Source organism: Pteronotus mesoamericanus, unplaced genomic scaffold, assembly GCF_021234165.1.
Source record: "Pteronotus mesoamericanus isolate MK-2021 breed Mesoamerican mustached bat unplaced genomic scaffold, CSHL_Meso_final scaffold_651, whole genome shotgun sequence".
NCBI lineage: Eukaryota > Metazoa > Chordata > Mammalia > Chiroptera > Mormoopidae > Pteronotus > Pteronotus mesoamericanus.
The window spans coordinates 33,161,160-33,178,054 of record NW_026555325.1 but is presented as its reverse complement, the minus strand read 5'-3'; the positions used below and the strand labels follow the sequence as shown (position 1 = coordinate 33,178,054).

At 37.9% G+C, this 16,895-nt stretch overlaps 1 protein-coding gene across 2 annotated transcripts in view; it reads right to left on the bottom strand.

Moving 5' to 3' along the window:
* Positions 1-7,441: 7,441 nt before the first annotated feature.
* Positions 7,442-16,895, bottom strand: part of ITGA6 (integrin subunit alpha 6) — a 69,039-nt gene continuing 59,585 nt past the window's right edge. The window contains exons 24-26 of one of the 2 annotated variants that reach the window (XM_054562639.1): positions 15,104-15,229; positions 11,665-11,794; positions 9,415-9,522 (exon numbers count right to left, since the gene is read on the bottom strand). In XM_054562639.1, coding sequence (XP_054418614.1) covers positions 11,687-11,794; positions 15,104-15,229 — 234 coding nt within the window. In that variant the 3' untranslated portion in view covers positions 9,415-9,522; positions 11,665-11,686. Of the gene's footprint in view, positions 9,523-11,664; positions 11,795-15,103; positions 15,230-16,895 lie in introns of both variants that reach the window. The other variant, XM_054562638.1, reaches the window with a different exon arrangement.

Sequence of the window (16,895 nt, the reverse complement as noted above, 5' to 3'; positions counted from 1 at the left end):
CCCACGTGGGCACAATCTCAGGAAGGAGGCCCTCTCTCCCCAATTGTTCTAGAAAAGCACCAGGACTGACTCTGATTGGCCATGTTTGAGCCATGTTGGCACTCCTGGAAACTGGGAATATGCGAGATGTGGTGTACACACACACTCGCGCGCGCGCGCGCGCACGCCCAACTCCTGGATTGAATTAGGAGAGAACCCCCAAAGTATATAGCAAATTCTTTCACCCAAAGAAGGGATGCTGGTCAGGTAAAAACAACATATTGTCTACTTCCATGTTCTGCAGACCGTTAATATATTTTCTTATATTGTATCTATAGTTACAGATTTCCAATGGAAAATTTCCATTTTTGCTAGAATTCATTACTGGGATTTAATGAACACATTCAGTTCATGAAATATGGCATTTTATCAAGCCTAAAGACTGATGATTTTTCACTTTTTTCATTTTATTTCCTGATTGTTTCTTTTTAAGCCAGGTAATGTACTTACACATTTCCACCCTCTCTTGGGGATACAGAAAAAAGAAACAAGATTCACCTTTCTGTGAATTTTCTGGACATGCATCTTGGAGAATCAAGTTGCTCTGAAACGCAGTGGAAGTACTCTGAGTTCAGCATCAGCGGGAAGAGGTCAGCTGCCTCCCCTCTGCCTGTTTTCTCTAATATCCTAGATCTGCTAGCATTTTCTTTGGGTGAGTGCCCATACTGGTCAAAATTCAATGCTTAAAATAAAAACCATTCTAGATATTATTGGCATGAAGGGATTTAACTCAAGGAATGACTTAAATACAAAATAAAATGAAGTATGCTCTAATTTCTAGCAGTCACTGGAAACTGAGGTGAAGAAAAATACTTCTTAGATGCAATCCAAAGGGATTGAGAGGCCACCACCAGTTGGCTCTTGTCTGATAATCAGAAGACACACTGCACACAAAAAAAGTAAAAAATAATGACAAAAACATAAACATGGAGGGGGTGGTGATTTTAGAATGTGTTTGAACTTAAGCATCCATCAACTTAAAATAGTCTGCTATAAACATATCATAGTATATATAAAGCATGTGGTAATCACAAACCAAAAATCTATAAGAGATATACAAGAAATAAAGAGAAAGGAATCCAAACACAACACTACAGAAAGTCATCAACATACAAGAGAGCAAGAGAGTAAGAAAGGAATGAGAGAGGAACTACAAAACAACCAGAAAACAATTAATGGCAATAACTACATACCTATCAATAATTACTTTACATGTAAATGGATTAAATGCTTCAATCAAAAAACAAATGGATAAAGATGTGGTACATATATACAATGGAATATTGTACAGCCATAAAAAAATGAAATCTTACCATTTGCTACAACATGGATGGATCTAGAGAATATAATGCTAAGTGAAATTTGCATCAGAGAAAGACAAATACCATATGATTTCACTTATATGTGGAATCTAAAAAATGAAATAAATGAACAAAGTAAAAGCAAACTCAGATACAGAGAGCAAACTGATGATTGCCAGCCTGGAGGGGGTTTGGGTGAAAAAGGTGAGGGGATTAAGAAGTACAAATTGGCAGGTACAAAAGAGTCACAGGATGTAAAGTACAGCACAGGCAATATAGTCAATAATATTGTAATAACTATGTACGGTGTCAAGTGGGTCCAAGACTTATTGGGGGCAATCACTTTGTAAGTTATAATAAAATGTTAACCGCTATACTGTACAGCTGAAACTAAAAATATTGAATGTCACCTGTAATTGAAAAACAGATACTCAGCACTGAAATAAGCCCACACAACCACACTCGCTAGAAGAAACACCCACCATGAGTCCACCTTTCAGATTTCAAATGAAGGTATGTATTTCATGGAATCTAATTCACATGCAAAACCCTAGCTTTCCAGCCCTTCCAACTGGAAGGGTGGAACAGAAGTTGAGCAAGCCAGTGGCTTAGGCGTTTCATTTATTCTTGTTTTCCCTGGAGGAGTACCTGGATTGTTTGTGGTGAGAACAGGCCAAGGAAATCTGAAGAATAGTTGATGCCTAAGAAATGTCAAATTGCAAACACTTAACTCTTAGAGTAAGCTTGAACCTTATTTCAATCTTTTTGTTTTATAAATGATTTAGAGAAGTGACTATGACCAGACCAACATATCATTGCTTCTGAGTCAGCTACTAGAACTGGCATATTGTTCTCCATTCAGTTCTAACAGTGCTCACTGCAGTGGGGTTTTGCTTCTAGCAGGGCAGGTATCTTGAAGACTTGGTCCATAACAGTAGCCTAAGACCAATGTCATCTATCCTGTCAGGACAGCGAAAGCTATATACTCAAATACAACAGACTAAAACATGCCCTGACTGCTCTTTATGATGTTTGAGGCTGTTAGGGGGTTGGGAGTTGTACAGGTGTGAGAGGATGGTGTCTATTCACTGGAAGCCTAGGTTATAGCCCCAGTTATTCTCTATACCATTTTACAGGTGACGAAGTTAAACCACTAGGGGTTAGTAAACTTGCCTAAGGTCACACAAGTTACAAGTGGCAGAGCGTGACTTGAAGACTGACTCCAAAGATCCTTGCTACCCAACGTGCAATCCATGGACAAGCAGCACTGCAGCACTAGAGCTTGTCGGACACCTGGACTCTCAGGCTCTATCCCAGACTGCCCGACTCAGGGCCTTCATCTAACAAGGTCCCCAGGTGATTCTCAGGCACATTAGTGTGAAGAGGACTGTTGTCAGCCATGTAGTTGACGATGACTTCCTGACCAGGGATGGCTTCCTCAGCTAGGTAAATGCCCTAGAACTTCAGCTCCATTGGCAATTCCTAGAGATTTTTAAAATTTTTTATTATCTTTTTTTGCTGCAAACAGACATGCGGGAAGGAGAAATGGGAGTTTTTAAACTCTGTTCTTCCAATGACAAGCTTTGGTCTAATACACATGATGTAACTCAAGCACAAGATGAGCTCTGTGAGCATTTCCTCTTCTGCACAGCAGTAAAGGTGATAAGCAACAAACCTGCACATTGCCGTCCCACTAAAGGATACCAGCGACTTGATTGTGTGTAAAGAACCGAGAAAGAGTTCTGAAAAATCTGTTTTTTTAAAACTTACATTTCATTGAGGAGGAGGAGGAGGAAAAAGGAGGAGGGGGAGAAGAATCAGCACACAGTAACCTCAGGATGCCTACACAGACTGCGCGTGCCCTGACGCAGACCCGAACCTGCAGGTGGTCACTGAGGGAGGGCTGAGACAGTTTAACACAGGAAAAGGGTCAATCTTGTACAAAATGACCTATATTGATAAGTTTAAATTTAAGACTTAGGTTCATATTTTTAAAGTTAATTAAGGGTACTTAGTCTTGTAGATTGTAGCTCTCACACCCCACTAGTAAATCATGATAGATTTTAAGAGTGAAGAGACAAAAGGTTCCAGTGACAACTTAAATTGTGTTTCCCATCTGTGAAATGAGGAAGTAGAACTAGATTTCCATGCTTCTTCCTACTTTAACATTTTGTGACTCCACATAATAAACAAGTGTAGTTATAAAAATAGCTGACACTTAATAAACACTTCCAGACCTTCTTCTCATTTACTCCCTACAAGGACCATGAGATGGGTACTGTCATCAATGTTATTTTACAGATGAGGAAACAGGTCCACGATGTTAGTCACTCTCCAGGATTATATTCTAAGAGGGGAAGCGAATTCACATCCGGGCAATCTGACTAGAGCCTCCCCCTTACAGCAAATGTGTACCTCTAGCTTCTCAGCTGGTTACTGGTGCAGAAGCATCACAAGCAGAAACAGGACATTCCCACACAGTAGGTAGAGCCCTTTCAATAAATATTCAGGCCATCTGATGGCCACTAAAGCAGTTCTCAACCTTGGCTGCACTTGAAGAGTCACTTGGGGAGCCTTAAACGGAACTGAGGCCGGGGTCCCACCCTCAGAGGTTCTGATAGTCTGGTATATAGTGTGGGTGCTGGCAACTTTTAAATGTTTTTAGGTATTCAAATGTGCAGCTCAGGTTCAGAATGACTCCTCCATTTTTTCTGGGGATGGTGTTGTTCCAAAGACAATATAAGATCAGGTACTGACCTTGTATGTCAACATTGATATCAGAGTGCAAGATTTTGAATTCTGCTACTTATAGAAATTGAATCCAGCTGTTTGTCAGTATCATAAGCTTCCTCATGCTCAACATCACTAATTATCAGAGAAGTGCAAATTAAAATCTAAATGAGATATCACCTCACACCTTGTCAGAATGGCTTCCATCAAATCAACAAACAAGTGCTGGCGAGGCTGTGGAGAAAAGGGAACCCTTGTGCACTGTTGGTGCGAATGAAGATGGATGCAGCCACTGTGGAAAGCAGTGCGGAGTTACCCTCAGAAAATTAAAAATGGACCTGCCTTATGACCCAGCAATTCTACCTCTGGGAATTTATCAGAAGAAGCTAGAAGCATTTATTCAAAAGAATATAAACACCCCTATGTTCATTGAAGCATTATTTATAATAGCCAAGACTTGAAAACAGCTGAAGTGCCCACCAAAGGATGAGTAGATAAAAAAGCTGTCGTACTTTACACAATGGAATACTATACAGCAGAAAGAAAGAGACTTTCATTTCACAACAGCACAGATGGGCCTGGAGAATGTTATGCCAAGTGAATTAAGCCAGTCAGTGAAAAGACAAATACCGCATGATCCCACTTACATATGGAATCTAATGAACACAATAAACTAATGAACAAAATAGTAACAGAAGCTTAGATGCATGACAGACTGACAGCTGTCAGAAAGAGTGGGAGATGGGGTGAAAGATGGTAAAGGGATTAACCAAAGAACATTTATGCACAACCCATGGACAGGAACCATATGGGGATTGGCTTAGGGAGGGGAAAGGGTGGGGCGGGGGGTGGGGAAAGGGAGAAAAGGGGGAACAACTGTAATAGAATAATACAAATGAATTAAAAAAATAAAATATAAACTTCTTCTAAAAGGCCAGAGCAGTATCTTATTTGCGTGTGCATCCCCAAAGCCTAGTAACATCAGACATTGAGGGGAAAATGATTAAACCATGTCTCCATCTCAAATGTTAGGATCTTAAGAAAACACTCAAATCTACAGGCTATTGATGAATTGAATGCCTATCTGCTCTGCCTTGAGAAAATAAAAGCAGCACACTCTGTTCCTGTAATTTGAGTTTCTATGGATGTTCTGTTAGAAGAAATAGTACATGAGAAATTCTATCTGACCTCTAACAGGTCTGTCTCTGCCCATTTCATTGACCCTGGCACAGTTACGCAGACTGAGAATTGGCTCTAGGTCAAGGGCAAAGAGAAGACCAAGGCATTTAAACTTCGCTGACTGGGGCAAAAATTGCACTTGGCTCCTCAATATAATCAACCATTATCTGGTTAGCTTTACTAACCCTCTGTGGGCGTCTGTCCACCCTTGCACTGGGCTGGACCAGTTTTCTTACCCAGATTTGTGTTTTACAGTTCACTTATCTTTAGAAGATTTAACCATGAATCCCCTCTATTACTATCCTCCTGGATGGGCCTGTTGGCAACACTCCATGGGCCTAGCTTCAGCCACTAGTACACAGGGCTCAGTCCCACATTCTACCGGCTGCGTATGATGTCTTTCTCAGTCAGCAAATCCTGTTTTTTAAGGTACAATAAAGAAAATACTTGTTTGCCATTTACCATAATCAGGAACTCCTGGAAGAAGAGAGGCCCATTAGCTTCCTTGCCAATAACCACTCTTTTGAAGTCATTCTCAAGTTCACTTTCTTCATCTCTTGGAACCTCGCCTTCCCCTCAATCTAAGTGGTTGGACCCTATCCTTTGGTCTCAAGGAACTGCCTTTAATCATTTACTTCATGCTACTCAAGCTGATCAAATAACTCTTCCACATTCTCTTTTCTCAGCCCTGAGGATGTACTTATATGGAACCCAGCCACCTACAGCATTTTACTCTTTTTTTCTCCTTTAAAACAAAACAACCTATCAACCCTAGTCTATCTTTCCATGTTGCCTTTTCATGAGTTAGTGTATGGGATCGGTTTCTCATTAAGATGTTTTCCTTTAGGGTAGAATGCTCGGTCCTATGCTTACTTCCCTTGTCTGGACAATTTAGAACATTCCCCACCTACGTATGCCCTGCCAGGGCACAACAGGAACCAGGACTGTGTGTGACTCAGATGAGGTGGTAGCAAGTGCTCTGCAACCAACAGTGTCAATGTTTGCAAATGAATCCAAGAACAGCCCTATACTAATAACACCATTTTCACTGCCAGGCATTCCTGTATGCTTTTCAAGAGGGAGAGAAAGAAGGGGAATTATAGGAGCCATATAAAGCACTGCTATGACCTCCAGCCCAGGTCATTTATGTCATAGCCCTAGCCAAGCCACAGCTACTGACATCCTTAATGGTTATGGTGATTATACATTATTATAGAAATTTAATCTGGGTACATCCACAGGACTGTGGCTAAATAAGATTCACAGCCCCTGGCCCTTCATTAAAAAGTACAAATTGCACATTTCTTTGGGCAGTAACACCTGTCTGATCTTCAGAGAATTAATAAGGCTAAAACTTAATATATAACACCAACCATAATGGAAAACTATTCGCTAGTATACTGGACGGATAATACATTTTAGATTGGAAATGTATTCAGGATAAAGAGGGCATGCTATTGTCTGGGCATTATATACATACATGCTTTATTTTCATTTATTAAATTGTGATAACCCAGCTAGAGAAGTCTCGTAAAATTACTTCGACCTAAGTAAAATCCTTCGGTTAAAAAAAAAAAATTCTGACCAGTCAACTCGGCTAAATCTGTCCTTGGTGGTCATTATAACAACACATGTCACAGCTGGACTGCTCTCACATCCCAAATATGTTCCAAGAAGAAAGCAACTTAGCCGTAAGAACCTTTATTTGTCATGCCACGGTATCATTGCTAAGTAATACCCTATCCTTCATAGATATAACCTTTGAAGCAGATAAATCAATGCAAACAGGCATCTCCCTATTTGTAGATACTTTGAATAAACCATCTCTAAGAACATTTTCTTCTGAGCATCAACTGAACAGCAAGAGCCAAAGGGGAAAAAAAAGAGCCCTCAATCTTATTTACATTGCATTTTGGGGGGAAGAAGAGACAGTACTAACATCTTTGACTGATCTGAAATTATATGGGACACTAAGAATAAATAAAAACATCAAAAACTTCAGTTTGGCAGATGCAATAAAAAGAAAAGTCATTCAGATTACTTACAAATTGAGAGTTTCACATACATAATACCATGTTACTAAGCAACGAACATTTTCATAAAAAAATTTATTTCACACTTTTATACAAATATCCACAGGTATTTTCTAATCATGAAATAATTTTACAATGCTAGTTGGTATAAAAATTTATCAAATGCAAACAGACCAGTGACTTGACTTGAGATGACATTTTTAAACACCACTACATTCTCATTTCTTTGTTGTGGAACTACCCTTTAACCCCCCTCCCCCTCTCTTTTTCAAGGACATTCATTTTTATACCAAAGGTCTATAAACAAGTTCAAGATATCAACCTCTTAGCAACCTACAAAGCCAGTGCATGAGGTTCCAAGTTACCTACGCAAGAAACTGAGATTTCAGACACTGTTGTGACCTGTTCTTGAGAACTTTTTGTAAACAAAATACCATTTGTAAAACAATTTTTGTGAATGAAAAGTCCAAAGTACGACTAGAATGTTTTTAGTATCTTAAGGGTGTTAAGATTTCCAAAAAGAAAAAAAAATTAAAACTCCAAAGCAACAGTGGCACACAGCTATATTTTTTCTTGTAGAAGAATGACACTGCTTGCACTACATCCAAATAAATTAGCACCTGTTTGCTGTTGCTCCCCATATAACTTAACACTATGAAGCGCAGTCTTTTTTTTTAATTTGACTTTCACATCTACTCAATCTCTACTGAATGCACAGAATAATGTCTTCTTATGCTCCTCCATTTTTACAAATAAAAAACAATTTAAAGTTCTTGTTAGAGTAGTCCTAAAGTAATTTTGGGAATATAGATAGGGGAGGAAACACAGCAAAAATAAAATAAAATAAAATAAAATAAAACACTGACTCATATTAAGCGATTCCAATAATATTTAAAACTTAAAAGCCATGACGTTCTCATCTGACTTTTGGTATCAGGTATTCAGTAGTTTTCCACGGGATCGGTTGGGATCCACCATAGGCACTCACCATTTCTTTCAAGTCCTGTATATACAGCAGTGACGAAAGGTCAAAAAACAAACCCATTATTTCCAAGAGTTCCTGAAAGTTAGAGCATGAAATTCTGAAATATCACACAGGGCTCTGAACTCAAAAATATCCAATGTCTGTTAAGAATTAAACGTCTAATAGTTAAGCCTATTTCTTGAACAACTTTTGGGTTTGGAGGGACAGGATAAGGGTACGGGTTGTCATAAAGGAAGATGTTTTAATAACTTAAACCTATCTGTAAATTACAACAACTCTCTGGTATATTTATAAAGAATTATCTTCTTTTTGCAGTAAACACTTTAGGTCAAGCCATTGACCTCCCATGTTCTAATGCTGATTGCTTAATCCAACCTGAAGGGTAAACTGGAGAATCTTTGGCCTGTTAGTCAATAACAAAATGGTTTGTAAAAAAGAAAAAATAAATACCATATACAAACAAGTATAACTAGCATTCAAGTCTGTTGCACCTGTGTGTTTTAGTGAAAAGGGAGAAGGAAGCCTGGATGCATTCGGTGTGAACAAGTATTCACACATTTAGGAAATGGAAAAAGATGGCAGGATGGCAACATCACCTTCTATTGCACATTTAATTTAAGATCACACTTTAAATTGAAACAATACCCCTAATAGCATTGTCTTGTGATGGGGCACAGTTAACTGGTAGGTTCTCCAATCCTGTGGGAAGATGCTTACGGAGGTGGTGCCGATGGTCACTCCATGGGCACCAGTAACTGGGGTGCTGTCTTCCAGCTACACTGTCAGGAGATGTCAGATGAGTGCAACTGGGCAGGCCCTTCCCCAGCACCCGTGAGTCAGCCACACCAAAACCAAAGGCAACCCAGAAAGTTAAATTAAGGCAGTCAAAGAAAAATCCATTCCAACAGTCTTACATTTGGCTGTGCAAAAGAGAAGCCTTAGGCTACATAATGTCCACAGCAGTTAAAACTGTAGGTTCGTACTATGTGTAGTCTGTCTGAAATCAATATTCGGGTATCAGGCTTTTAAACCATTTGAATTTCTGAGTTGGGGGAAAACAAGAGCAGTTTGGGCAAAGGCTCCTCTGGCCCCCCTAGGAGTAGCTTTCATTTTCATTCCACGTTGTGATCCACTGTTTTTTTTCCAGGTTATCATTACATTTTTCATCTTTGATCTCTCGCTCTTCTTTCGGTATCTTTACAGCTTGGTAGCGGGGAATGCTGTCATCGTACCTAGAGCGTTTAAAGAATCCACACTGGAGGAGGGAAAGATAAAGAGAAGCAAATTAAGTACTCTCCAGGGAAGCAAGGGCACTCAGTGGGAATACCTAAGCTTTCTCTTCAGCTATGCCTAAGTCTGGACTAAGGAAAAAAGACATGGTTTTCTTTTAAGAAAGACCTAATAGGTTGAAAAGCCAGTGGGGATAAATGGAAAAGAAAAATAGCTGTAAAGCTAGAAGAAAAGTCCATTTTTCCAGCTTGTCTTTACATTTTGAAACAATGTAAGCTACATCTCCTTACTAAAAGTTTAAGAAACAGTGCTTCTGTTTTTTCTTTTAATAATCACAATACTATATGTAAAAGAGCTATTTTTTTAGATTAGAACATCATTTTGAAAAACAATTTTTTTTACAGGCCATAAACCAAGTATTATTTCATGCCCCTATCCCACTAACAAAATGAAACCAAGTCACAGTTATTTTACAATTACAGTTTGAATATGCCAGTGTTCAAATGGGTCAGTTTAAGAATCTTCTCTCCTCCGAGGCTCCAGGACACATCTCTCATTGGCTAGAAGGTAATTTACACGCCTGCACTAGTTGCTGTGCTGTTTCATTAATAAATCTCGTAGGAACTCTGTCCTGCAAAAAAATCAATCATGTACCACAGAGAACTTGAGGAAAGTTATCACTAGATTGAATTTCAAAGCACTGCCCAATTTCTCTCATTTTTTAATCAATATATATTTTATTCATTTACTACAAAATATTCAATCTAATTCAAAGTAGATTTTTATAGAGAACATATCTGGGTATTTAAAAAAATCAGACTGAATATTTTAAAAGAATAAAATATAAATGCCTTTTTTAAAAAAGATGTTTTCAATTTAAAAATGCAGATAGAAGGATGAGGAAGATACTTAGAATGGTCACTGAATGTGTTTATTATGTCAACTCAACAGGAACAGAACATTTATGTTGAATGAATTTATGTTATAAAAATGGCGTGGGGCAAAATAAAATTATGCATATAGTTATAACTGAATCAATAGGAATGATGGACCAAGAATTGTTCTAAGGCCCCTTCTATGTGGACTCCTTTATTATTTTGTGCAAAAAAAGCCAAAAAACACTCATCTACTACAAAATGTGGCTTTTGCCCCACTTAAATAAAGAAGGAAATCGAGGGTGACATTTAACACCGAAATGGTAACGTTGGGGTTCATTGTGACAGTACCAGGGGAAGGGGCTGGAGAAGGAATTCTATCCTCTCGTGCCCACAGAAACGGAAAAAGGAATCATTGCTAATTCCTGTTTCCATGGATTTACAAGCAACAGAGGCAAAACATGAACTTAAAAATCCACTGAGACCCAGGGTTGAATGAAATCTCTAGGAATATGAAACAAGGTCAAACTCCATTACAATATGTGGAAATACAACTGTCCAGAGCATTTTTGTACTAGAATTTTGTACACTGAAGGTCACTTTGGTAATGAACTATCTTGGGAAATTGGCCGTAATGTCTATCATGCCAATAGTCATAGTTTGTTGTAATGGTCTTTGACCTGAGGTAGATATGCGGGAAAACAAAGGTGCATGCTTAGCCAGCATAAGACAATTTCTGAGCAACAATAAAAGCATCGCGAGCCTTTTCCCATCACTTTATAGCAAGGAGATCAAAAAGATAACAGCAAGAAAGCCTTCTCATCAAGAGAAACACCATGTTTCCAACATGCAACAGGTTAATTAGGCGGTCAACACAAGCATCTATCTGTAGGAAATTCCAAAATGGATAAGAAATCGGGAATGATTTCTTATGCATCTTTGAAATTCCAAGTGGGATGCTGCATACTGAATTAACAACACATGGCAAACTTGGCTACTAAGCCTCCTGTTGTGAGTATAGAGACTACAGTTTTCTTCATTGCTATGGGTAATATTTAACAACAGTAACAACACAAAATAACTCACCTGCAACGAACGATTCTTTGTGCATTAAAAAAACAAACTGAGCTTTCAAGTGAAATAAATAAAATAAATCCAAGCAAGGCAAGCCAGTGTGGACATTTGAAAACATCTGTTAATGGGACACACACAGCAAGCTGTTGCTCTTAAAGTTAGCCGCCACAACCACAGCAGGTCCCACAGCTAGCAATTCAAAAACATTGATCAATTACCAATGACAGAAGTAGATCAATACTATGCATCAGAAGTAAGCCTCTCTTTATCGGACGGCTGAGCATGGATCTCAGCCTTGTGATATGTGGCATCATAATGCTCTTTCTTATTTCTCTTGAAGAAACCACACTACAAAGAAGCAAGGTATTTGGTCAGTTTTAGTTTTGTGAAGAGCTAAACAAAAGAGTATCTCAGGTTTTAACCAGTTTTCTGTTCATAGCTTGTTTACAAAGAGACCACTATAAAACAACCAAAAGTAAATAGCCACTATACTTTGATCCTTTGGAACTACAATCAACCCAACTCTATTACCCTGGGTCTCTGGTCAAATAGTCATACAGATGACATTAGTCAGCTAATATTCTTCTATTTATAACAAAAATCTTCACGACAAAAATCATCCTAAAAGGGAATATTTATACACATCTGATTATAGCTTTGAGTAGTTTCTTCTTACAAAAGAATATGGACCCTAAAATAGGCATAAGATTGACTTCTGAGGCTTATTGAGACAAAAAGTGGAAGAATAAATTCTCTACGTAAGATTTAGCACAAAAAGTATAACAGAGACACTGTATTTTTCTGCTTTTCACAGTAAATTTTAAGGAACAAATACCACCTACTTGAAGCCTTTGAATTTGTGGGGCAAATCACAATATAAATTCAAATATACCATCATGAAAGAATGATTATAGTCATTTTCCCAAATTTTGAACCACCATGTAACCCTGAATTGGTAAGAATCTATGCTCCTCAGGTTAAATGAGTATCAAAATACAATTCCACTTTCTACTATAATTTCCTTTATTCAGCAATGGAGAACTTTCTCTACTTTCTTTTTATCTAGTTCCGAAGGCCATGGAACTGCCCTTTGAAATATAACATGGTCAAATAAATCTCTGCCCTCCCCAAAAATTCTGTTTCCAAGTCTGGCAACTCATGAAGGTAAAAATCCAGATCTGCTTTGTACAACATGGATGCTATCACATTGGACAGTACAGCTGCAGAACACTGCCATTACTACAGAAAGTTTTATTGGGCAGTGTTGATTTTGACTATTTATCTTGGTATTTCTTTGTGACTCTCAATTGAATACACAGTGAACACTCCCAACCAATTTACATAACATGTGCTAGTAAATAGGGTAGGAAGAGAAAGGAACCAAGAACCAAGAGGCCCTGGTCCTGCCTCCAGTTTGGCAACCTTCTTTGTATCTGTGGGCATGAGCATCTTTGTGTGCAAAATGAAGGTGATTGGACCAGCCTGCAGGACTTTTCTCTCTTACCTTCAAACAACATCCTATGCAGAATCCCAGTATTTAAAGCAGATAAAATCAGAACTGGTCTAGTTGAAGTGGGGATGTTGGCCTTAGCCCCCCTGGTTAGTCTTAGCACCTCTATGGGTATGTAAAATCCAATTTCAAAGACACCAAACTAGAGTCCTTTCTGGCTCTAAAACTCTATGACTTTAATGCATAAAAACAAAGTTCAATTTCAGAAAGAAAAGTATCTGTAAAATAATAAAAGTGATTTTCATGTGAGGGTTGTAGATATTTAGAGTTTACTTGTGAGTTAGAGTATTTTAAAATTTACAAGAAGAAAAAGAAAGAGAGAGAGAGAGAGAAAATGAGATCATCTAACCCAACCCACTTATTAAACAGCTAAGGCAAACCAGTATCTCAGGGAGGTGAAATGATTTGCCCAAGATTATACAGCTTGGATTTCTTAACTCTCAATCCACTGCTGTGTCTTACCCTCATTAAAGACTGACAATGAGCCCTGGCCAGTGTGGCTCACTTGGTTGGAGCATCATCCCATAAACCAAAAGGCTGTGGGTTAGATTCCTGGTCAGGGCACATGCCTGGGTTGCAAGTTCAGTCCTGGTTGGGGCACAACCTAGAGATCCCTGATCAGGGCACATATGAGAGGCAACCAACCAATCAATGTTGCTCTCTCACTTCAATATTTTCTCTCTCTCTCTCCACCTCCCTTCCCCTCTCTCTAAAATCCGTAAGCATGTCCTTGGGTGAGGATTAAAAAAAAAAAAAAAAAGAATAAAGAAAAAGGAAAAAGGATTGCCAATGAGACCTGCTCCAAAAAAAAAGACTATCCTCTTTGACCTCTTCCAGAGAGAAGAACACTATCCTCATATATCAAACTTTAAATTCAGTTCTTTATCAAATTCAGGGCATTTTCTATATTAATTGGTTGTACTTAACCAGAAAAACCTACTGCCTGAATGAACAGCAGAGGTAGGACTGGTTAATGTACCATGTGAGAAGAAATCTTGGCATAAGCAGATACCAAGCTTCAATCATACATTTGGAGGACACTAATAAATTATCTCAGACTGGCAAAAGGAAGTTACTTGGAAAAATAAAGCAAAAAAAAAAGATGACCAATATTTGAAAATGAGTATATCCTTAACCTTTTCCGTTATACTCTTGGATCCAAGGAAAGGATAAGGATAGTTTGATCCTGAGGATTGCTGGTTGAGTTTAATAATTCTTTATCTACAAACCTCTGCACCAGTTATGTTAGGAAATTGAGAGTTTTTGGCATTTTAGAAAAGCACTATGCTGCATATATAATGCTGCTGTACCTAAAATATTCATTATTTCTTCAGTAAAATTAATGAATAAAAGATAAAGACTATAAATAGCCTCTCTTCACATAAGGTCAAGTTTTGCTGCCAAAGAAGTCATTACAAACTTTCAGTTTTCAAAGTTCTTCTTTTTTTTTGCAATGTGTAATAATCTCTGGCAACAAAAAGTTTGCATCCATCACACACACACACGCCTTTTGGTAATATAAACTATTTACTGGTAGGAAGCAGGGGAAAGATACTACATGTTATCTGCAGGGCCAATTTTAATGAACAATATCATATTGGAACCAAATCTTCTTCATGTTATATATAGGCTATGATAACTCCCTTGAGATGGAATTATTAAATTCATAATTTTATATTCCTAACCTAGCTGCAATGATAACAAACCTCAATTGCTGCCATGAATATTTCTTTACAGAAGTTGAAATGAACAGGGATACAGATTCATATTAATGTAATACCCAGCAATTTGACTTAGATTTAGAAAATTACTTGATCTTAGATGAAGAAAACAATAAAGCAGTAAAATTTTAAAAATTGTTATTTGCCAAACATGCTAAATTATATGTGAAAAACACCAAAATTTATACATTTTAGAAACTTAGACCATATAAATAATATATCTTTAAATACAAGGTATTAGTTAGATATGCAGGTGTTTACAGTAAAATTCTAAAGTTTGTTGTATGTTGGAAAAGTTTCATAATAAAGTGTTGGGAAGAAGGAATCAATGAAAAAATGTATATATACTACCAGTGTTAATTCACTTTTTTAAAAACATTAAATAAAGTTTACAATCATGCAATTCAAATGCCAGATATAACTTACCTTCCATAATAAAAGAACTAATAGAGCAAGCATCAAAATTCCAGCAAGAATAGCCACTAGAATGATCCACCAGGGTACTCCTGAATGTTGAGCTACAGTCTTTGAGGGAAACACAGTCACACGAACCTATGGGCCATACAAGAAAGCAACATGATTATGAAATAGAAAGACAGTCAACACCAGGAATTTGAAGTACTAATTATGCTTCCAGACACATTTTAGACAACGTAGCCTGTTGGAAGGATGAGATGCCTTTTTGATGTAAGATCCTCTCCCTTAATAATGGAATATTGGTTCAAGAGCGACTCTTTGGAAATCTTTCCCCAGAACCTGGAAAATGCTAGATTATGTTTTGACAGAGTGGTTATTTCTTTGCCAACTTATCTCTTTAAAAAATTTTGTTATCAACAAAAGTACATAAAATTACATAATGAATCATCATTCAACATCAAATTACAACAGTTATTAACACACAGCCAAACATTTCATCTACATAACCTGGTATCTTTTTTAGAATGATCACTTTAAAATTTTTTTTTATTTATTGATTTTAGAGACAGTAGAAGGACGAAAGTAGGGAGGGAAGGGAAGAGAAAGGTAAACATCGATTTGCTCTTCCACTTATTTATGCATTCATTGGTTGATTCTTATCCCTGGATCAAACCCACAACCTTGAAATATCAGACAACCTCTAATCAACTGAGCTATCTGGCCATGGCTGATCACACTTTTTTAAAATTAGTTTCAGCAATGAAAATAATGAGGCCAGTTTATGCACAGTTGGCCTACATTCCTCACTCGGATTTTTTTAAAGATGTTGTGAAATATAAAAACAGGAATGGAACCCCATGACCAATACCATTTTAACTTTTCCTTAGGATAGCAAACTAAGGACCCTCACGGCCAATAAAATCTCCTGAAACGGCTTGGTGCCATCTTGTACAACATTGTGCACAGAAGACTTGCCCCTGGATTCATTCAGAGGCAGCTGAGAGTGGCTGATGAGAAACTTAAATGTCTAAACATTTCATAATGGCAAATACCAATTAAATAAAAATAGTGTTCACTTAGAAATCTAAAATTTTGTTTATAGAAATTCACGACTTGGTTATTGTGGGTTTAGAATTCAAGTGTATTTTTGTGAGGCCAGGAGATTTTCCAAAGCGCGTAAAAGACCTGGTGACTGCTATGAATGTGATTTTGTATCCTACACTGATTAGAGATCTGTCACTTGGTAGATTCTGCTATTTCTGAGAATATAAAGAATGAACGAAACAGAGGGAGCATTTAACTTCTGAGAAGTATTTTAGTCAAGCATTCTATATTAGTATTGAACACCGGGTGCTGCCTAAAACTGTGTCTGTGCCTACAGTGAGCTTCAGTACTTCTCAACCGTAAGTCTTAGAAAACTCTTCATTAGCGTACTTCCCCTTCTATTTACACTAGAACACATCAATCAACCCCATTTGACTCAGAAATACTTAAAAAGAGAACTGCTTTTCTTTAAACAGTTCGTAGGAAGGAATTCACTCAAACTTTCAGCCAACTACGGTGACTCCAAGGGGCAGGCGTAAACACCTTTACCAGCCACCAGGTTTCCTGTTTTGCTCAGGATGAGGTTTCTCCCTCACTCCCAGCCTAGAGGGGGCCTCAAGCTCACTTCCCCTTGCCTCCCTTCCCCCAACAGGTGTCCCAGCTGTGAGGCTAAAACAATGCTTTCTTAAGATTACTTAAGAAAGTAATTACTGGTTCTGATGAGACCAGTGAAGAAATAATATAGTTGATATGACCG